Source organism: Pipistrellus kuhlii, unplaced genomic scaffold, assembly GCF_014108245.1.
Source record: "Pipistrellus kuhlii isolate mPipKuh1 unplaced genomic scaffold, mPipKuh1.p scaffold_m20_p_17, whole genome shotgun sequence".
Classification (NCBI taxonomy): Eukaryota; Metazoa; Chordata; class Mammalia; order Chiroptera; family Vespertilionidae; genus Pipistrellus; species Pipistrellus kuhlii.
In genome coordinates, this window is record NW_023425482.1 from 16,785,412 (window position 1) to 16,809,001 (window position 23,590).

The 23,590-nt window shown below is 43.0% G+C and overlaps 1 protein-coding gene across 1 annotated transcript in view; it reads right to left on the bottom strand.

Moving 5' to 3' along the window:
- The window catches only part of HYDIN (HYDIN axonemal central pair apparatus protein), a 316,871-nt gene that overhangs the window by 137,235 nt on the left and 156,046 nt on the right, over nucleotides 1–23,590 (bottom strand). Inside the window, 3 exon segments of the mRNA XM_045582700.1 lie at nucleotides 4,145–4,288; nucleotides 6,166–6,427; nucleotides 9,215–9,453. Coding sequence (XP_045438656.1) covers nucleotides 4,145–4,288; nucleotides 6,166–6,427; nucleotides 9,215–9,453 — 645 coding nt within the window.

Sequence of the window (23,590 nt, forward strand, 5' to 3'; positions counted from 1 at the left end):
GGTTGGGGTCACCTTATTTCTTGCGTGCTCTGGAAAGAGGGTCCTTTGATACCAGCAGAAGGTAACCTGAAGCCTCAATCTGTGGCCTCCAAACAGAACCTCCTTCTAATCATCCCTGGGCTCTTCTAACAACTCCAGCCGGGTTTTCTCAGTTCTTTTTATTTTATTGCTGACAGTATTACAGATGCTCCTCAAATCCTCCTTCCTCTTTGCGCCTACCACCCAGTCCCCACTACCTTCATACCTACCTCCCGCCATCATTCCACTACTGTCTGTGTCCATGGTCTATGCATATATGCATATCTATTCTTTGGTTGATTTGCTTTTTCCTCCTTGTTCTGATTTCAGTTAAATCTTCCTGTTTCCACATTTTCATCTGACTTGTGTCTCTGATCACCATAACCTTCCACTGTGGTTCTTGGATCCCTTGGCTCTGGGCGAGCTCATGTGATCAGCATCCATTGTGCCTTAGTTCAGGTGCTATACCAAATATGTAGAGGGTGGCTTAAACAGCAGACATTTATGTCTCACAATCTGGAGACTGGGAAGTCCAAAATCAAGGTGCCAGCAGATCTGGTGTGTGGGGAGAGCTTGCTTCCTGGCTTGTAGATGGCCATCTTCTCACTGTGTCCTTACATTCCTGACAGAGAGATTCTCTCTCATGTCTCTTCTTCTAAGGACACTAACTCCATTCATAAAGGCTCCATCCCTCTTCATGACCTAATCACCCCCCAAAGGCTCCACATCCAACACCATCACATTGTGGATTAGGGCTTCAGTATATAAATTTGGGGAGACACAGCCATTCAGTCCAGACGATTGGCTCAAGCCTCCTGCCTCAGTTGTGATCCACTGGCCTCTGGTACTTACCATGAGATGCCAACCATGGTTTCCCTCCCTCTAACACGCTAATACAGGTGCTGGACTCACCCTGCATTTGCAGATGGCATTCTCCAGTTTGGGGGAGGGATAAACCGGCACTTGAGGGTCATCAACGGCCGGGTGGGGAACTGTCTACCCAGTGACCTTCCCCCAGGCTGCTGTGTCACTACAGGTAGCTTTGAAGCGAAGAAGCCACACTTGTTTGGTTGCGGCAAGAGGCCATTTAGAGGTCAGTGATGAGAAGGAGGTGATGCACAGAGAACTCGTTCTATTTTAAAATGACCCCTTTCTCTCCGGGTTGTCTGTCTCCCCAGACAGCAGGAGACGGGATTTGCTGCTGGACTTCATGAAGCAAACTGGCTGCTGGTTTCCACTGACCTTTTCAATTCCGCAAAGATGTGGTTTCATCTCTGCGGCGTATGAATGGTACAATAGTTAGAAAGTAGATCATATCTGAGGAAACGGTCCTAGAAAAATGCTTCCCATAGGGCAGTGTGGGTGTCATTATGGTCTCATGTGCTAAGTCAGATACGCTGCCTTGATCTGAAAATAGGAGACAGACTCGATAATTGGGTGTTATATAAGTACACCTGAATACTGAGCCTGAACAGGTCTCTTGCACACGCTGGGTAATGAAGTTGCAATTCTTCATTGTCCCTGGCGTGGATTAAATGTGGGCAGGAAATGAACAATGAAGACTAGCAGGAGCTGGACAGATTTCAAACTTGTAATATTTGGGTGGAAGGAGAGAAGGATAAAATCAAACAGGGAGCTGTGACTCAGTTCCTTTTTGTAATTCAATAAGTCACTGCCATATTAAAGTATTTGCTATTTTATTTGAGTGATAAAGTCCAATAATAAACATTTAAACAAGAATATGCTTAAAAAAAAACACACACACACACCAAGGATGAAGGATATAAAGAGAATAAAAGGAACATGATCCACACATTTTAAAAAAATATATTTTATTGATTTTTAACAGAGAGGAAGAGAGAGGGATAGAGAGTTAGAAACATCAATGAGAGAGAATCATTGATCAACTGCCTCCTGCACACCTCCCACTGGGGATGTGCCTGCAACCCAGGTACATGCCCTTGACTGGAATCAAACCTGGGACCTTTCAGTCCGCAGACCGACGCTCTATCCACTGAGCCAAACCAGTTTCGGCGATCCACACATTTTTATGCGTGTTTATGGGCTTAGAAAAAAATCTAATAAGAAACAAAGCTGCATGTCTAACATACACTACAATGTCTTTTGCAGAATAGCTATTCAATAAATATTCACTGAATTTTCACTCAGTAGCTACATTCAGAGAAAGTATGATGCCACCAAATTTGGTGCAGATGCCACCAACAAATTGCTTATAACAGGAAGATTTAAAACAGAGCAATGAAAGCTTAATAGCTATAGCAGAGACTCTTGTAGTATTTTCCTTTTATATGTCTCACGGAGCTCATCACAGTTAGCTTAGCATCCTGTAACTGAAACCCTTATTCTACTTCCTCAGTGTCTACTTTCCCCAGTAGTCCGTTAAGCCTGGGATTTTGTGGTGTCTTTGCTACTTCATACACCGTAAATGCCCCAAAATTATTTGTTTATTTGAACTTGTACATTTCTACTCCCTTCCTCAATTACACACCCCTTATTCATCTCCAGAAGAGTGCCATGCCCGTGGTGGGTGCTCAATAGATATTTACTTAATACAAACAAAGTATGATGGAACCCACTCCTAGAATAAATGGTCTTGGCCATTCCCCTGCTAGCCTCCAGAGAATGAAAGGAACTCTGATGGATGCCCTCCCTGACTGATTAGGCATTGCCACACCCAGCCCTTTCAGCAGAGATCACACTGTAGGACAATGTACTTTATACTTCATCTTCCCAGCTGGCTGTGTAGTTCATCAGGGTGGGACTAGCCTCACTGTTGTACCCCTAGCAGCCGACTCAGTGCTTGGCGCACATAGTAGGACTTAATACATATTCCACTCAGCAGCCAGCGTGACTGTTTCAATGAATAAATTTGACCATGTCAGTCCCCTCCCTGAAGCCTGCCAATGGCCTCCCAGAACATGCCTCCCAGTCATGCCACACTCATGGGCCCCCTTCCCCACTTTTCTTGATGGACCTTATGTCTCTCTTGGCATATTCTAGGTCTAAGGCAGCCTTTCAGTTTTTCATTTCCTCACCAAGCTCTTTCCTGACTCGGCCCTTCCTGTGTGCTTTCTGCCTAATTCTCTCCCTGCCTCTTGTCACCAAACTAACTTCAGATTTCCTTCAAGTCTCAACCCGAGGCACTTGTTCAAGGAAGCCAGCTGTCACCACAGGTACAAATAAAACCACTCTCCTGATAGGTGCTCTCATAGCAACTTACACCTCTTCTTCACAGCACTGATTAGAATTGTAATTTAAACGACTAAATGTTAGTAATTGGCTTACAGTTGTAACCTCAACCAGTCTCATAGCTTTAACTGTGTCTCCCTGGTTCACCAGGTCATCAGCACTAACTCACTCTCTGGCACGACCTGCTCTGAATGTTAAAAAAATCCCACAATGGAAGTCAAGTTCTACTGTGATGCCTCCCTCACCTTCTCTCTGTCCTGGCCCCTGCCCTGAGCAGCAGTCATTCCCAACATTCCCCTGTTTCCTAACAAACCCCTTCCCTTTATTGCTCGCCCTTGATGGCCATATAAAGTCATGGGCATTTAGAGCCATACACTTAAACATGGGAGTCATAGTGGGCTATTCTCAGTGCTGGTTGATCCACATAATAACTTGAATCTCGGTCTCCTCATGTGTGTCATGGGAATGATAACAGAACCCACAACACAGACCGTGGTGAGGAACAACTGGGCAAATGTATGTAATGAACCAGCACAAACCAATCAACATGGTGGAGCTGTTCTTTCTGATGATTATGATTATCAATAATTCCAGTCCAATCCTTTCTATACTGTGATGTTTACTTTTTCTAACTAGAGTAAAAGGATAGACCACAGTGCACTGGAATAAATAGCCCTTCACTTTGGCCTTGTACATCAGGAATGATGGGAGCAGAATTTCTGTCGCAATTTACATTTCAGAGGAATGTAGGTTCAGGTTCAGACTTTTAGAGGAAGGTGTATGGGCCTCTGAAGCTTAGGAGACATTGGTGGGTGGGGGTACACCAGGCTTCCTGTTAACCCAGTTTCTCCAGTGAACATGTGAACTCGCTGACCCCGGTTGGAGCGCCCAACCCCCCCCAGCACCGCCCACTGACCTTCTCCAGGCGGTACACGAGCTTCTTGGTGGAGAGCTGGATGAGCGGCGCTATGAACTCACAGATGATATCCACGGTCATCACCAGCCTGCGCTCCCGCTGGGCCCCGATGATGGCCTGGCACACCAGCTTCTCCTTGACCAACTGCAGAGGAGAAACGCCAGCATTGTGAGAACTTCCACGGCTCAGAAAACGTAGTTCCAAACAACCAGCAAACGGACGCTCAGCTACCTGCTTGCGGACCCCAGGGAAGAACACGGGTCTCTGAACAGTGCCTTTCAGGTGCCGCTCTCTGTGTCACACTTAAATGGCTGATAGGCTAACTATGTCCTGGATGGATCCTGTGTCCATTTCTAACTGCTCTCGGGGACACAAATCAATTTACATTCAGCTCAACGAATATCTGTATGGAAGGTGTATTATGTATGAACTGTCAGGATTGGACATACCAACCAGTGATGGGCAGAGGAGATAAAATCCTATGGGATTAGAGTTCAAAGATAGCTCTATTTCTTATCAAGCTGGTCAGAAACTGTGGCTAAAAAATGTTGCTATAGAAATATTTCAAAATCGTGCTATAGAAACTAGTATTTCTTTGATCTCCCCTGAGGTCCAGATTTGTATAAAGTAGAAAGAACCCAAAGTGAATTTATATCATGAATAGCTCGCATTGAAGCTTGCTCAGGTTTCAGATGTGAATGAATTCAACTCTCTCTTAGCGAAGCTGACACTGGATTTAGAACCCTCGCAGCTCAGGCTGAATGCCTTTGAAGATATGGTCAGCTGCCCATCGTGACACTGTGACTGTGCTCCTGTCGGGTCTTGAAAGGAGGGCTGCATTTTAGTCACCTTTGCACCCTTGGTGCCTAGCGCAGTGTGCCACATGGTGCACACTCAGGAGAAGGTGGCTGAACCCGAGGAGCAGAGACCAAGGCCACCTTATACACTCACTCCACAGGGAAGCAGTGGACAAGCTTTGCTATCCTGCCTGCTGGAAGGTGAATTTCTTATTGTTTCCCATTTCCTGAGGAGAAAACTCAGCCTCACCTCCTAATCTGGTGACACCAGGCGGAGCTCAAGCAAGCATCAGTCCTCACTCACAAAGTCTGCTTTTGTGAGGTAGGAGAGGCTCATGAGCGATTACAAAGATTTTGTTGTTTGTTTTAGGTTTCTGGTGGTTTCCAGTCTCCGTGAGGGAGTAGGAACAGACAGAGAAGTGGTTTGGATCTGCATAAACGTTTAAGCAGAATGGCGATGACGTAAATAAGAGCAGAACAGCAGAGCTGCTGAAGAAACATGCAGCTCTTTCACTGACCCATAAGAAGATGATGATTATGCCGAAACCGGTTTGGCTCAGTGGATAGAGCATCGGCCTGCGGACTGAAAGGTCCCAGGTTAGATTCCGGTCAAGGGTATGTACCTTGGTTGCGGGCACATCCCCAGTAGGGGGTGTGCAAGAGGCGGCTGGTTGATATTTCTCTCTCATTGATGTTTTTAAGTCTCTATCCCTCTCCATTCCTCTCTGTAAAAAAAAAAAAAAAAATCAATAAAATATATTGAAAAAAAGAAGATGATGATTTTAAGTGTGATACTGCTACGTCAGACTGAGGGGAGAGGAGACTGGGATGCTCTGATACCTGGGTGGGAACGGCAGCCCAGAGTGTCTACAAATACACCCTTTGGAATGCATGTGAATACGGCTAACTGCACCTGGGAGGCCTGGCTTGGGCTGAAGGCTGGCTCTCCCTCTCCCACAGACTTGCTGGCTGGCCACTGCTGACCCTGGGGACGAGAAGCCGCTTTAATTAGTGTTTTGAGGATGGGTTCGTGGCAGCTGTAGAAGCAAACATAAAAACAGCAGCGCCAAGCCGTCACAGCGATGGGTGCTGCCATGGCAACTCGGGGCCGTGCGCTGAAGAAACCACATCCTTTCTTCGGATAAATGTCAAGGAACTCGCCTAAGACGCAGAGCAGAGATTTACTTAGGAGAAAGACAGGTTCTAAACATGCTGTCCCCGTACCCTGGGAGTAGCAGAGTAGCCATCAAGTGTCACATCGATCGTCTGGTCTGGATACAGCTCCATCCTGACGGGCTGGAGCTGAAACACGGGGCTCTGGGAGCGGTTGACTTCATGGGAGCCGGGGCGCTTGGCGAGTCTCCTCTTAGCTGCACCCTTCTTGCTGGGCTTGTTCTCGGGGTGGAACCTTTCATTCATCCAGAACAGCTGGTGGACCCGACGTCCCTTGTTGGTCAACTTGAAGTGGTAGTAGCAGGTGTCCAGGCTGGAAAAGAGGCAGGTATTGAGAGGACTCATTTGGGATGCTCTGTTCAGCTCTACACTTTGGGATGGACTCCTCTGGAAGTATTTGAAGAGTGAGCAATAAGTAGACAACTTTTTTCAATGTAGGAAGGCTGCATCGTGGTACTGCTCACGGCCCCCCCTAAACTCGAGTCAGGGACCTGAGTGTGGTCCCTGAGTTGTCCTCCCCAGGGAAGGGGGCGTGGGAAAGTGGTCCCACCCATCCTCTGCCTTTCCTAGCAGGTCGAGTGTGCCGCAGAACACACGGATGCAGTTCATGTGAAAACCACTCTAATTTATGACAAATGGCTGTGAAGAGAATTACAGGAAAGGAAAAGCAAAAATGCCTATTGGAGGAGAAGTGTATTTCAAATTGTGTGGAGTAAGTTCCTATGGACTAAGGGAAATGTCTTGTGATGGGCTCAGTTTGAAGGGTACTTTAGAGAGAAACGACCAACTTATTCGCAGTACATCTTTCAATCATCACAGCAACCCAGATATACCAAGTATTATTTGCTCACTTTCTAAATGAAGAAATGGAAGCTCTGAAAATGTAAGTAAGTTGCCCCAAAACATGCAATCAAAAGAGATGGCATAGGTTTTTTGTTTGTTTGTTTGTTTTGTTTTTGTTTTGTTTTGGACCTTTATGTCCCCAAATTGGCAAACTTTTCTGCTAAAGGCTGAATAATAAGTATTTTGGATTTTGGGGGCCACATGGTCACTGTCAGAGCTACTCAACTGTCCACTGCAGTGTGAAAGCAGACACAGAAAATATGTGTACACAAATAGGCATGGCTGTATGCCAATAAAACTTTATTTACAGCCTGGCTGGTATGGCTAAGTGGTTGAGTGTAAACTTAAGAACTAGGAGGTCCCTGTTTGATTCTTGGTCAGGGCACAAACCGGAGTTGTGGTCTTGATCCCCAGTGTGGGGTATGCAGGAGGCAGCCAATCAATGATTTTCTCTCATCATTGATGTTCCTCTCTCTCTCTCTCTCTCTCTCTCTCTCTCTCTCTCTCTCTCTCTCTCTCTCTCTCTCTCTCTTTCCTCTCTCCCTCCCTCTTCTTCCTATCTGAAATCAATAAAAATATAAAAAAGCCTTTATTTACAAAAACAGCCCATCTCTTCCTTTTTCCCCTTTTAAAAATGTAACGTAATTTAATTTAATTTTTTCATCACCTTTTATCCCCTCTATGCCATCTACCACCCTCTATGTCCTCTGCTTTTGACAATTCTTTTGGAGATTGCTGGCATCATGATTTTATGTCAAAAAGAATGGTAGGATTTAGGCAGAAGGGAAATTGACAGCTAAGAAGCCACAATTGGCTTCTGTATTCATAGAAAACTATAGGCTAAACCTCCCAGTTCCAGGCAAGTGACAGAATACCCTCTGGGCTATTTGGCCCTGTTTGTAGATTAGAGAGAACACCATGTAATCAAGTTGGGTTTGCAGCATACTGTTTCTATAATTATGTTTGAGTATACTTAGAGAAATGTGAAAATAGAAGCATGCTCTAGCGTACGGTCAATAGGCAGAAAGGAGCATTTCTATATCTCGTTAACACAAAACTCAAACGGATGCTTCTCAGAAAGCATAATTCCTAGTGGCTCATGCTATTTTCAATTGAGTCATGGTTTGTAGATGAACAGAGGAAAAGGGGGTGTGAATGGGTTTGTGGGGAGGGCTCCTCACTGATTTTTTTTTTTGGGGGGGCTCATCTTCTCTCGGCACGTGTGTCCATCTTGGTTGCGGGGCCTGTTAGACCAGAGGCCTGTTCACAGTATCACGATGGACAGGCACACATCCCTCTGGCCCCTGCCGCTGGGGAGCCATGAATGACTCCCCACACACATCCTCCCGTCGGCATTCAGACTTCATACGTTTTTAGAGCCACATTTAGGTCATTCTGCTCAGAGGTGTCTATAGTCTACCACCTTTTATTGAAATATTGAGATGTTCTAGTTTTTTGGTTCCCCCCCCCCCCAAAAAAAAAAAATCAGGTAGAGCCAATTGCAGCCCTCTTGATAGTTGGTGCTATAGTGGGGAGGCAAGCAGAAGACAAAACACCAAAAAAGTTACTGCTTTGCAATTCCTGATAAGAAACATTTACAGTACATGTTTACCTTCCTAGTTATACTCTTACTTAGGTTACCACTAAGATGCAACTGTATTTTGGACCTGCACGGAGAGGGATTAAGAGCATTTTGAAATAAAAGAGGAGAAATCATGGTTGAGATTCTAAACCAGTCACCGAGAAGGCACTGTGAGAGAACAATGCACTGCCTATGAACTATCTCTTCTCAGCTTGAGAAAGCAACCAGGCTGTGACTAGGGGTGTCTTCTGATGGCTGTTGCGCCCATCTGGAGGGGGACAGTGAAGATAGGAAAGTGGGAGGATGGAGGTTAGTGCAATTTACTTAAAAGCAGTTTTCTAAAATAGAGGTGATGCTCAGCTTATGCCAACATAGGCGACATCTATGAAAATTCATCCAGGCCGAAACCGGTTTGGCTCAGTGGATAGAGCGTCGGTCTGCAGACTGAAGGGTCCCAGGTTCAATTCCAGTCAAGGGCATGTACATTGGTTGCGGGCACATCCCCGGCAGGGGGTGTGCAGGAGGCAGATGGACAATGTTTCTCTCTCACCAACATTTCTAGCTCTCTATCCCTTTCCCTTCCTCTCTGTGGAAAATCAATAAAATATATTAAAAAAAAGAAAAAAAAAAAAAAAGAAAAGAAAGAAAGAAAATTCATCCAGGAGGTTCCCCTACCTAAAATGTGCTCCCAGGTTGAGTTCTGGAGCAAAGGGCTTATCCGAAACAATGGTGGAACCAATTCCTAGAGCTTGGACGTGAATCCGGTAGGTGTTGCTGTTTTTAATTTCCAAAATGACCGTGTCTTTGAACATAAGTATGTCATTCAGGTTGGCGGTCAGTGTCAGCTGGATATCATCTTCCGGGGGAATGGTGCCTTCGCTGGGCGCCACCGTCCAGAGGGACTTTTTGTGTGCCTGCAACACAAGATACACGGTCACAGGAGGCTATTCCTGGCTTTCCCTTCTGCATGTGCCAAAGCCGTCTGCCCTTCAAACAGCCGGCACCGTGCAGCTCAACATCAAACATTATCATTTTTTTTTTCAAATCAAAGCAGCTGGGCGTTTGTTGGCTTCTCTCTTTTTTGCAAAAAGCAATCTGATTCCAAAGAGCAAGCCTACAATTCGGCTCTTGAGGGCTCGCGAGGATCCTTTACATCGCTTTCGCTAGATGCCAGCCCAGCTCTCTAACAAGCTGGTCCTAATTATCTGTTTTAATCACCAAATTCTGATACACTTGCAGAAGGTACAACATCCTTTCTGGAATACGGAATTTTCCAGAGACAAGTTTTGCAAATGCAAGGTTTTGGTGATGTTATTAGTGAGCAGGAACAGCTTTTGTGAATAAACACAGTATAGGAAGTCGTCTCGATTTCCATTATTCCATAATAATAAATAGAATTTCATTTGCTAAAATTCCAAACTTATTGTGAAATATATAATAGGAGGTGGAAATTATAGAGGGGAAGCTGACTCTTACTAACCTGTTCCCTTGAACCAATTAGATCCTCATAGCTCACTCGCTTTCCTCCTGAGGGTTTTGGCTAAACACTACCTCTCAATGAAGCCTGCTCTGACCGTCAGCTTTTAAATGGGAAACCTTCCCTCTGTACTCCTGCTCCGCTTTACCCAGTTCTATTCCCCCCTTAGTACTTACCATCTTCTAACATGTGCAGACTTGACTTATCTATCATGCTTGTCTTGGTTTGAAAGTCTATATGGACACTAATAGATTGTATTTAAGTAAGTTAAACGAAACAAAGGAGAACAATTCTCAAGATGACACATTATTTATAATGAGGATGTAGATAAAATTTTTCTTTAATTTTGGTATTAATGGAAGTGATAGATTTAATTCTATGTCAAGAGTCCTATCATTACTCCTGAGCTTTTAATATGGGGCGTCTCCAGAAACATAGACATAAGAGAAAAACAGCATTAAGTTCTATCCACTAGATAAACTAGGGCTGAGATGGGATATTTGTATGATAATTAGATCTATTCCAAAAATGTTTGTGGGGGAAAAATGTTGATTTTTGTAGTATTCAATGTTTTCCTAAAATTTTCTTTCTATTCACAGTAAGTTAGCCCTTGTTAAGTATTAAAATAAGAAAACAGAAAGCAAAGTCTATCTTTCCAGAATATTATGCTGTATTTGTTTAAAATCTTATCTTAAAATATTAACAAGCCCTGCTCAGTGTGCTCAATGGTTAGAATGTCAGCCTCCGTACTGAAGGGTCATGGATCGATTCCTTATCAAGGTCATGTATCTGAGTTCCACCCCCAGCCCGGGTTGGGGCGAGTGTGGGAGGCAACCAATTGATGTGCCTTTCTCATATCAATGTTTTTTCTCTCTTTTCTCTTCCTCCCCCCCCCCCCCCCGCCCCCCGAGATGTCAGGCTGCTCTCTGTCTATGAGTCTGTCTCTATTTTCTGCACATTTTCTTGAATGGATCAATGTAGCTTCATTTCATCAGCATTTTTATCAGAGTACATGGAGTTTTTGACTTATACCATTTATATGACTGAAAGCAACATGGAAATGGCTTTCTCATGCTTGAGGAACCAGCCTTTCTCCTTGCTTAGAACTATTTGCCTTTCTTACTTTCAGCTTTTACAATAGATTCTAGGCTACTCTTTTAGATAAAGTTATCCTAGCTGCTATAACAACAACAACAACAAAAACCCTGATGCTCAAAGGCTTACTACAACAGAAATTTACTTCTGGTTCACATGAATTCCAAATGGTTCCAGGCATGAGAATGGGCTCTGGTTCCATTCAGTCATGCAAGGACCCCAGCTAAACAGATTCTGGCATGTGTAGTGTGTGGCTTCTAAGCCACTCTGGACATTGCCATTCAGTGGGCCAACGAGAAAAGGAAGAGAATGGGGATTGGGAGGGTTACATGCTAAGATTTTATGCACCAGGATTTGAAGTGGTACACAACACTTCTTCCCACTTGCACTGTCCAAAACTCAGTCGTACCCACACACATCTAACTGCAAAGGAGTCTGGGAAATGTTTTGTTCTGGGTCCAAGAATAAAGGGAGGTGGGCATAGGGAACTGCTAACTTCTCTCTGCCAAAGCTACCTTGTTGGTTCGGTCCCCCACCATATCCTTAGGCCTTCCCCTAACTCCTCTGGATCTCAGATTCCAAACGGTGAAGAGCTCACGCCAATCAGAAAATTGAAGTGGGAGCATAACTTGAAGTTTCCAATGGGAACTTCAGGGCTGGAGCTCAGATCCATCTGCTGCTAGGACAACTAGAGGGGCAGCTGGAGGAGAAAATAAGAATGTTCTAGACAACATAGTCTCACACTGTTGGCCTTTCTTCCCAAATCTGCGGCCTGAGAGCACTCTATGTAGTTTTGCTCATTTATGGGACTCAGCTTACAATTAAAACATAAATCAATGCCATGTTTGTCCTTTTATCAAAAAGCAGATGCCTTTCAGAAGAGGGTGCTGTCAATGTCACCTTTCCCATTCTATTTATTTTCCTCCTCGAGACAGTGGCGCAGGTCAGTGAGGAGAGGGTGTCACCTGCATACGTGCTATTTCCAGCCAGGGGACATCAGTTTTCGGCAGATGCACAGCATTTCTATTCTGACTCCAGCAGACACAGATTGGCTGCTCTGGGAAGAAGACCTGAAGTTGCTCTCCAGAATTGGTGAGTATTATTTTTTATGAAGTGTATTAATCAATGTCTGGCATAAAACAAGGCAGCAAAGTATATCATAGAATCCAAGAACAAGGCACATTAAAATGCCAGCGGCCACACACCGGGTATCTTTATCACGAGTCAGGCTCCAAATCATCCTAACACCCTGTGTCTCTCTGGTATATGACTTTTTTTTTAAAGGGAGGATTTGGTCTGTGTAACATTTTCTGTTATTAGATGGCAAATTTGACTAAAGAAGGAATGGATGAGTGACAATCAGCATAGCTATGCAGGATTTTCAATAGCCTTTTCAAAACAGCAATAGAGCAAGACAACAAGTTATAGAAACCGGTTAGGAAGGAGGGCTCCAAAGGAAAAGAGATGAGGGTTTGAGTCCCAGACCTGCCACTTGCCAGCTGTCAAATGTGGGCCACGTCACTTAGCCATGCCCAGCCTCAGTTTCCTCATCTGTAGCCCATGATACTGACTGCACCTTTTGCACAGAGTTGTGGTGACGGTTAAATGAGGTGGTGCATGTAAAACTCAGAATGATGTCTGGGACACGGTTAAGTCCTCATAAAAATGACAGCTATTATCATCATTTTACCAAACGCTGTCATCAACCCATGTGACACATAATTATGGACTCAGAAGTATTTGCTAAAAACAAAAAACAAAACAAAACAAAAAAAAACCCTGAGAAAACAAAGAAGATGCCAGGGAAGCAATACCCTTGCCAAGAGAGAATCATAGCATTGGGTTTATGGGAAGCAGAATTCTGAGACAGCCCACACGATCCCCATCTCCTGGTGCATAGCTACCTTCTCCCGGTTATTTAATCCAAGGCTAATCTAGGTGCGACTGTGAAGGGATTTTTTTGGGGGGTGGTGGTTAGATATTTATGTCATTTATAGATTAACCTCCTTGATAAGACTAGTATCCACCTGACACCATACATAATTATTACAATATTAGTGACTATATTCCTATGCTGTTCTTTATATCCCTGTGACTATTTATTTTGTAATCACCCATTTGTACTTAACCCTTTTTCATCTAACCTCCTAACTCCCCTCCCAGCTGGCAACCCCCAGTCTGTGCTTCTGTGAAGGGATTTTGCAGATGTAGTTAAGGTCCTAAGAGTTGATGTTAAGGTGAGGGGGTTATCCTCAGGGGGCCTCACTCAACCAGGAGAGCCTGTCGAAGGGCCTGGCTTTGACAGGCTCAAAGGGCTTGGCCCAAGTTCGACAGCTGGCAAGTGGCAAGTCTGGGACTCAGACCCTCATCTCTTTTCCTTTGGAGCCCTCCTTCCTAACCTGTTTCTGTCACTTGTTGTCTTGCTCTATTGTGGTTTTTAAAAGGCTATTGAATATCCTCCATTGCTGATTATCACTCATCCATTCCTTCTTTAGTCAAATTCGCCATCTAATAACAGAAAATGTTACACAGACCAAATCCTCCCTTTAAAGAAAGTCATATACCAGCCGGGACCGGTTTGGCTCAGTGGATAGAGCGTCGGCCTGCGGACTGAGAGGTCCCGGGTTCGATTCCGGGCAAGGGCATGTACCTTGGTTGTGGGAACATTCCCAGTAGGAGGTGTGCAGGAGGCAGCTGATCGATGTTTCTCTCTCATCGATGTTTCTAACTCTCTATCCCTCTCTCTTCCTCTCTGTAAAAAATCAATAAAATATATTAAAAAAATAAAAAATAAAGAAAGTCATATACCAGAGAGACACAGGGTGTTAGGACGATTTGGAAGAGCTTATGGAAGAGGCCACCCGGTGGGGAACTGTGGGTGGTTCGATAGCATCGGGGGCAGGCCTTGGCTGACCGCTAGCAGGAAAATGGGGCCTCAGTCATTCCACAGACAATGACCTGCAGGGCCTGGAAGTGGATCTTTCCCCAGTTTAGCCTCCTCAAAGGAACGCAGCTGGGCAAACACCTGAGTTCAGCCTTCTGCGATCCTTCTGGCTGGAGAGGAGCCAGCCAAGTCATGCCTGGACTTCTGACCCAGGGAAACACACACTCATGTTATTTCAAGCCACTAGGTTTGCAGTAATTTGTTACACAGCAATAGAAAACTCATGCAGGGTGGAAAAGGCGAAGGGGCTGAGAAGTACAGATTGGTAGTTACAAAATAGTTTTAGAGGAAATAAAATCCTATGTAATAAAGAGCTAATATGCTAATTAGACCAGACAGCAGAACAACTTTCCGAAACGACCTTCCAGACAACGTTCAGGAACGACCAGTGAGAGGGGCTGGGAATTTCGTGCATCAGCCTCTAGTTGATAATATTATGCATGGTGCCAGGTGGATACTTGAAATAGCAGGGGGATCACTTTGTAAAGTATAATATATGACTGCCTAATAACTATGCTGTACACCTGAAACTAATACAAAATAATATGAAATGTAAACTGTAATTAAAAAAGAATTTAAGAAGAAAACAAACCAGTTTCACATATTTGTTCAAAAGATGAGTTGAGTTTTCCTAAGTCTTCCACCAAAACTTCAGCAACAGCTGCCTGTGTGTGTGTGTGTGTGTGTGTGTGTGTGTGTGTGTGTGTATACATGCGCACAAGCGCACCTCAACAGGGGCTAGAAAGCCAGAGTCACCAGAGCAGCCCATGAACAACACGTAGAGAAGGTTTGTAGGTGCTTGTGTATATACGACTGTGTGGAAGATGGGAAATTGTGATTTTTGCAATGCAGAATCCCATACCACTGGTCATCTGTGCTAAGTCCTCTCCCCTACCTTTCACATATCTAGAGATAACATTTGCTTTTTATTTGACAACTAGAGGCCTGGTGCACAAATTTGTGCATGGGTTGGGTCCCTCTGCCTGACCTACGACAAGGGCTGGCCAGCCTGGGAGAGGGACTGTGGAAGGTTGGCTGGCCTTGGGAGGTTGGCTGTGAGAGCAAACTGACCACCAGGGGGCAGCTTCTGAGCATATTCCCCCCTGGTGGTCAGTGTGTGTCATAGCAACTGGTTATTCGATTGCTTAGGCTTTCAGATAGATAGATAGATAGATAGATAGATAGATAGGTAGATAGATAGATAGATAGATAGATAGATAGATAGATAGATAGGGTGTCAGTGCATTGCTTAAACAGTGCTCAGCCCCAAGGTGAAATTGAGCTTTTATAGGCTTCCTTAGTCGTATTTAATATTTGCTATGAAAGACAGAGGTGAAGGCCACTGTTTGCACATGCCATTTCAGCAATAAAAGAGAGTGAGTATACGCAGCAGACCTCCTACTCTGTAGCGTTGATGACTGTGAAGCCTGAGAAAAGAGCTCTATACACGTTTCTTCAAAACAACTCCTTTACCCGTTGAAAGCGGCAAGAATTTCCTTCCAGGGAACAAGAGGACACAAATAACAACAGGAACCACTGTGCAGAGTGAGGGATTTCTTTGGGTTTATACTATTATCTCAGCAGATAATCAATTCTTTGTGGAACAAGAACAACGAACAGTTCCTGAAGCCTTTCTCCTTTTCGTCTTCTAAAGCGTATCTCTAGTCGTGTGGTTCTATGCCCTGAAGTGAGTCACTTTGCTGCTTAAAATAATGAACTGGAAATTAGGAGCTGGAGTGCAACAGACGTGGTGCTAGAGCTTTACCTGCGACGCAGGGAAGGTCATGACGAAATGAGTGGGCTTGAGTGTCCCATGCCCGGCGGTTAGCTGTGGCCACTGTCGTCTGTAGCCAGGCGACCTTGGACACACTTTAAAATTTAGATTTCCGTTTCCTCACCTGCCAAAGGAGCTACTTGAAGATGACATTAACTGGGTGCCAGGCCTTCTAGCTCTTTGTCTCCCACAGAGTAAGGGCTCAGTGAGTGGTGTGATATTAATGTTATCTTTCAAATCCTCACATCCAGTTCTCCTTCCTGCCTTCACCCTCCCCGGCTACCCTGCCAGCAGGATTCTCTGTCGGGGACCTGACACTGGTCCTCTCCTGCTGAGGGTCCTGGGTGGCTCTCCCTGCCTGAACCAGGGAATTGGCTGAGCCTTTTCTCCTCTGAGAAAGTGATGGAACCAGTTCATAGCAAATGGACATATACATACCCCCTAACCACACCCCCAAACATTACACCCAACTCCCAGGGTTCATGGGCCCCAAATGTGGTAGATATTTGTCTGTTGGAAACATGGCAGCCTGCAGCTGAGACTATTATACCAGACACAAATCTCTGGTCTGAGGGATCTATTCCAAGTCCTTCCTAGTGGGGTCAGTGCCTTCCCAAGCTTACTCCTCAGGCATGTCCATTTCCAACACAGACCCTTACCTTCCTGAGTGTGCTGCGTGTCATCCCTGCCTTTAACCCTGCTGTTCTCTGGAAATGCACACTCACTTCCCTGTCCTCTTACTCCTTCTCCCTCAGGTCTCCACTCAAAAGATTCCTACCTATGAGCACTTTAAATTTTATAGAAGAATTAAACACTTCCTCCTCCATGCTTACATATGACATGGCACACAATGATACTGTATTGTGTGTGTATTCGCTCATTTTTTTTTTGAGATTGTAAACTCTTTGAAAAAAGAGATCATCCAATTTACTTTCATGTTTCTCATTCTAGTTAGTAAGTATAGTTAGCACTGTTAGTAGCAGGCATAGGAAAGATGCTCAAAAATATTTATTTGCTTTTAGTCAATAAACCTATGAAAAATATTCAGCAGCAGCAGCAAGCCAACAATACACAAACTTAACCAACAAGACGGTGTTTTTTTCACCGGCCAGATTTGGCAAGAACAAAATGTTGGAAGGGTCAGAGAGAAGGTGACATTCTTCAACGCTGTTTACATTTCCTGGGCCATAATTTCCCAAGATGTATTAAGAATTTTCGTTATGTTCTTTTGATGCTGTGACTGCATTTCTAAAAATACAGTCAGAGGAGACGGGTGTGAGCAGCGCTTTGGACAGGAGCGCTGTTTGCAGTAGTGAAAGGCCGGACGCACTCGCTGAGGAGCAAATGTGTTAACTCAGCTGCAGGGGAGCCAAATGATGCAATAAAGTCAGTCACTGAAGATGATCTGTACAGGAATATTCCTCAGTCGTTCATATCAAAGTGACCACACTACACTGATAAGTAAAAATATTATAGCTGGTCACAAAACAGTATTATCACGCAGTCAGTCAAGTTTTGAAAGGTAGACACCAAACGCGTAACAGAGTTATCTGCAGGGTGGCACTAGGAGTAATTTTCCCCCATAACCTTCTTTTGTTTTATAAAGACTAGAGGCCCAGTGCAAGAAATTCGTGCATGGGGGCATCCCCTGAGCCCAGCCTGCACCCTCTCCAGTCCGGGACCCCTCAAGGGATATCTGACAGCTAGTTTAGGCCTAATCCTGGGGATCAGGCCTAAACCTGCAGTCGGACATCCCTCTCACAATCTAGGACCGCTGCTCCTAACTGTTCACCTGCCTGCCTGCCTGATCACCCCTAACTGTGCCCCCCGCCTGGATTCCCCTAACTGCTCCCCCCACTGACTTGGTTGCCCCTTACTGCCCCCCACTGCTGACCTGGTTGCCCCCAACTGCCCCCTCACCCCCATTGGCCTGGTTGCCCCAACTGACCGCCTGCCAGCCTGTTCACCCCCAACTGCCTGGCTGCCCCTCCCAGCCTGCTGTTCAGTCGTTTGGTCATCCCTCACTAACTCCCCTGCCGACCTTGTCACCCCATGCAGCCTGCTGTTCAGTCATTTGGTCATCCCTAACTAACCCCCTGCCGACCTTGTCACCCCACACAGCCTGCTGTTCGGCTGTCCGTCCGGTTGTTTCGGTCGTGACAGCCCCTGTATTTTTATATATTAGGATAATGTGATTTGTGTAACAAGAAGACACACACTGTACTTAATGAATAAATAACTCATTCTAAAAGGATATAATCACTCTTTCTCCCTAGGGCCCATTTAATTTTAATTCTATTTGCTCTCTTGCTTCAGCATCATTCCCAGTTTATTTCTTAGAAGCTTTTTCTTCAAAAAATAAATAATACATGCAACACAATGTAAAACTCAAATGGGTTTTCTCTCTCTCTCATGATGCCCAAAGCCCCTAGTTACCAATCCCAGAGGCAGCCTTTGTTAGCAGTTTTTTTGCATATCTTTTCAGAGATACTTTATGACTAAAATCAAAGCATATTTGATATACATTTTTCCCTGCATAAATGGCAGCATACTTATACATACTTTCCTGAAGCATGACTTAAATTTTTTTTTTTAAAGCTGAGGTGACTTATTTTTTAAAATTTTGTTATAGTTATTTTTTTAAAATATGTTTTTATTGATTTTTAGAGAGATAGGAAGGGAAAAAGATAGAGATTTAGAAACATCAATGAGAGAGAAACATCAATTGGCTGCCTCCTGCTTGCTCCTTCTGGGGATTGAGCCCGCAATCATGGCATCCTCCCACTGGAGTTAAAAATCTACTTTCTGATGAGATAAACATTCGCACTGACATCATTATAAGAATGCAAATACTATTTCCAGCTGAGCTCTACATTTCCTTTTTTGAACAACTCTCATTTTTCCAAGAATTATTGTGAGTTTTTGTTTGTTTTATTGTGCGTTGTTTTTAATGTATTTGTCACGGGTTCAATCCCAATCCCTCAAAGAGGTAAACCTCCCAATACTTTCCACATCATGAGGTTGTTGTTGTTGTTGTTTTTTTTTTTTTTTTTTTTTTTTTTTTAGTTTTTATCAGTTCCATCTTCTTGGACCTAGTCTCTCCTGGAGCCACCTATTCTGAAACCCTATCTGGATTAGCCGCTCTCTGGGCCTGCGATTCAGCCAGCATCCTGGAAGTGCAGCTCTGTGCTGTGTATTCCTTGAGCTTAACTTCCCTGTGTTTGAGCTCCACAAACACAGGGAAGTTAAGCTCCCCCAAAATATGCTCCATCAAAATTAGGTCCAGTTTCTTGGACCTTATTTTGGTGGAGCACATTCTTCAGCATCTTCTTGAGAAAGGATTCCTGTAGTGTAAGTGGTTGGAGATCCTGCATGTCTAAAATGTCTTTATTCTACCCCCACTCTTGATTAGTCTTTTGGCTGGATGATGAAATCAAGATTTGGATTTATTTTCCTTTACAAATCCCTCCCCAGTCCCAGCATTGCTGTCAAGAAGTTTGATTGTACTCTGGTTTCTAATTTATCTTGTTTGTTTTTTCACCATTATTATATTATTATTTTATTTATTTTTTGGTATGTGGAAATTCCTACAGTCTTCTCTTTGTGTACAGTGCTCTGGAATTTAATTTCTCAACAAGGACCTATTTTCATCCATTACACAGCATTTTTAGACAAGTCTTTTCCATAAATTCCTCTCTGTTAGTTCTGGATACATTACTTTAACTTATTTCTTGCATAATTTCCTCATCCCCATTTTTAAATCTCCCCCCCCCCCCTGAAACGTACTTGGACCTTAGAACTCCTAAACAAATCGTTTAATTTTCTAATCTTTCTCTCCTAATTTTGAGTTATTTTTCTTGATATTCTATTTCCTGATAGCTTCTCAAATTTATATTCCAATTCTTCTGGCAAGATTTTAATTTCTGTGATTATGTTCTTAACGTCTTAAGCACATTTTGTTCTTCATTTATAAATATCACCTTGTTCTTGTTCATAGATGCAAAGTCATCTTTTATTTTCCTGAGATTATTAATGGCCATTTTGTTTTATTTTAAGCTCTCTTCTCATTGTATTGTGCTTGTTTCCTCTAAGTTCTCATTTTTATGCTTTTTGATTTCCTAATTCTGCACTACCTGCTTTCATGGCGGGGTTTGGTTAAGTACTTATATTAAGAGTGAAACACTACAACTGTTGTGTGCTTGGACAGCAGCCAGCCAAGGGCCACCAGATATTTTAGATTCCCAGCTACCAGTTTATTTCTGCCTTTGCTTGAGAATGCTGACATTGCCCAGAGAAAATCCTTCTTCCCATGTCCTGGAAATTGAGGGAGAAGGGGGCTAGCGTTCCATCTTTCAGTATGGAGCCCTTCTTGAAGTTCTCTTATTTTCATAATGGTATCCCATCCTCGGCAATGCCTGAGAAGTCAGCAGACAGTTTAATATTATTCATTTTTAAAGTAAACCATCTTTTCTCTGTATGTGCTTTTAATATCCATTCTTTGGTCTGTAGCAGCTTTACTATAAAGCAAATTACATGTGGTTTTCTTCATATTTACCTTATTTTCTGTTTACAATGTATATATATTTTTTTAATCTGTGGCTTGATGTCTCAGGCATTATTTCTTCTGCTTCATTCTTTTCTCTTCTTTGGGTACTTCAATAAATATGCTCCTTGTGTCTGTTTTACCAACTCTTCTCTATTTCCATTTTGGGTGATTTCTTCTGATCAATCATCCACTCCCACAATTCTCTCTTCATCTGTATCTAATATGCAGTTCAACCCATCTGCATGTCCCTAATTTCAATTGTTGTACTTTTTAGGTCTGCAATTCCCATTTGTCCTCTTTTATACTTTCTAGACTTCTACCAAAATTTTAAATCTTGCCTTTTATTTCTTTGAGCATATTAAGCATATTGTAGTTTTATATTAAGTTGTCTTGACTCCTCTTGTGCCTGGTTATATTAAAATTAACTGTTAGACACTGTATATAAAAACTGTAGAGATACATTGAGGCCTAAACTAATTTTTTCTTCCTCTGGTGACAATATATTTTTGCTTATTGAAACTAGAAATCTTGGATCTATCTTTATCCTGGCAGAGATGGCTTTATTACCAAAATTTTAGAGGAACCATAAAGAGTGAGGAAAAGGACCCCTTAGAGCTCCCATTTCACAGAGCTCTGACTATGTGGAACTAGTTAGTTTGAAACCTATGGCTCCATTGAGTATGACTTATTTCTTTTTCTTTCTTATGTAAGAAGGAAATAGAAAAGAGCTTACGATATATAGTGTCATAAAAATTCCCACAAGCCATTTCAACTAGATATTTTTCTCTGTCTACAATAATCAAAGCTACCATTAATTGCCCTGGCCAGTGTGCACAGTGGTTAGTGTTGGGCCTTTTTTTTCTTGATGCACCGAAGGGTCTCAGATTCGATTTCCAGTCAAGGGACAAGTACCTGGGTTGCAGGTTTAATCCTCAGCCCTGGTTGGGGCCCATGCAGGAAATGATTGTTGTGTTTCTCTCACATCGATCTCTCTCTCTCATGCAGGAAATGATTGTTGTGTTTCTCTCACCTCTCTCTCTCTCTCTCTCTCTCTCTCTCTCTCTCTCTCTCTCTCTCTCCCTTCCTGCCTGCTTCCCTCCCTTGCACTCTCTAAAAATCAATGGAAAAACATACTTTGGTGAGGATTAACAACAACAATAACAAAAAGCTACCATTTATTGAGTGCTGAAAAGTTATCTTTCACCAGGCACTTTCCACCTATATTATCATGTTTAGTCTTCTATATGCCGCTACTAGATCTATTTAAGAAGAAGGAACTGAAGGCTCAGAAAAGGTAAATAACTTTCTCAGAGTTAGGACTTTATTCCAGATTTGTCTGACAATAACACCCTTAATCTCCATAGCACAGAACACTACTTCAGCACTCATATACTCAACAACTCTTTGTTAAGTGACTACCATCCGAGAAGATAACTGTGCATGACACATCCCCATGCTTGCTTGCCCTCAGATAATGTGGTCCTTCCCTCCAAGATGCATTCCAATTTAATGTCCTAACATCCCAGAGGGGAATTTTTTCTTTCAGAATATTAAATGTTGCATTCAACAACTGCACATACTTCAAATGCATTCTACAAAGTGCTCTACCATGTTGTATACACTTAATTTTCTATAATAGTATCTGTCCTTTTGCTTGTGACGGAGAAAAGTAAATGGGATTGAAGAAGAGTATTATTTGCTCTCTGATACACATCATATAATTTTGATGTATATTGGGAATTTCATAACATTAATAAGCCTTTACACCATGATACTTAACGCATATCTTCTTTTCCTTGTTCATTATATAAAAGTGTTATATTTCACCTTGTACTAGGTTATTAATGAACATGACTGTCTACTGTCAGTGCACAAACAGGAAGAATAGATTCTTTAGTTGATAATGACAATGATAGCCATTCCTTAAAAGTGACATGAGTTGGTATCTTAGTCAGTTTGGGCTGCTATCACAAAATACCATAGACTGGGGGTTTTATAAAGAACAGAAATTTATTTCTCAGTTCTGGAGGGTGGAAACCTAAGATCAGAATGTCAGGATGGCCAGGTGGCAGACAGTCATTTTTTCTCATTGTATCCTCAGGTGATAGAGAGGGCAAGAGAGCTCTTTGGGATGTCTCTTTTATGAGGCCACTAATCCCATTCATGAAGACTCTACTCTTATAACCGAATTATCTCCCAATTCCTTACACTCTCACATTGAGGATTAGGATTTCATTATTTGAATTTGACGGGGGCACAGGCATTTAATCCATAACAGTTGGGTTGATGATGATGCTGGTAATGGGAAAGAAGTTATAATTTTTATGGAGGAGGAAAGGTGGGATTCGAAAAAATAAAAGTTTTACCTTAATCTCCCTCTGTGGTGACACGTATTAACTGTATGCCTGAATAATAATTAATTAGAAAAAAAACCCCACACACAATTTGCTAAAGCTAATTAAAAGCTGGAACAGGCAGAATGAAGATGAAAAGACTTGCAAAGCATGCAGGAAGCCAATATATTTTTCTTTTATTTTCTGGATAGCTCATTCGTGACAAGGGAACCAAATCTCCACCTTTCATTTTGGCTTTAGCTTATACTCAAACTAATCATATTCGATCACTAGAGCTGTCATTCTAAATTCGGGAAGGTGCTGACCAATCACATTATCTAACACTCAATCAATTGCTTTCCTTTGCTCGGTGTAGTTTATAATCAACACAACCTGCTGAAATCATCGTCAGGGTTTCACATTTAGCTTTGCCAAAGTAAAAGAGGTCGTGAGTGAGGGTGGAGGTGAAAGGCTCACAGTGTGTTGTCAAGCATAAACTTTCCTTCTGGAAGTTTCTTGATATTCTTGCCACTGGTATCCTCTTGTCACTGAATGAGTCACTTGGTATAATCAGGAGCAACACAATCCATTTCAGAGTGACTATGACTTTTTGGGGTAAAAGAAAAGATGCCCAGCATGATAGACTAAATGTTATTCTCACCTCCTTATTCCACTAAGATTCAGCATATGTTTATGATAACCAAGTAGCATTCAGCTCTACTGTTCGTTTTCTAGTTGTGTAAATCTGGACTACTTTTTCATCACACCTGTGCGTTGTAAATCTGGACTACTTTTTCATCACACCTGTGTGTCATTTTCCTCATAAGTAAAATAGAGATAATAATAATAAAATTCACCTAATCAAGTTGTTGTGGATTCTAT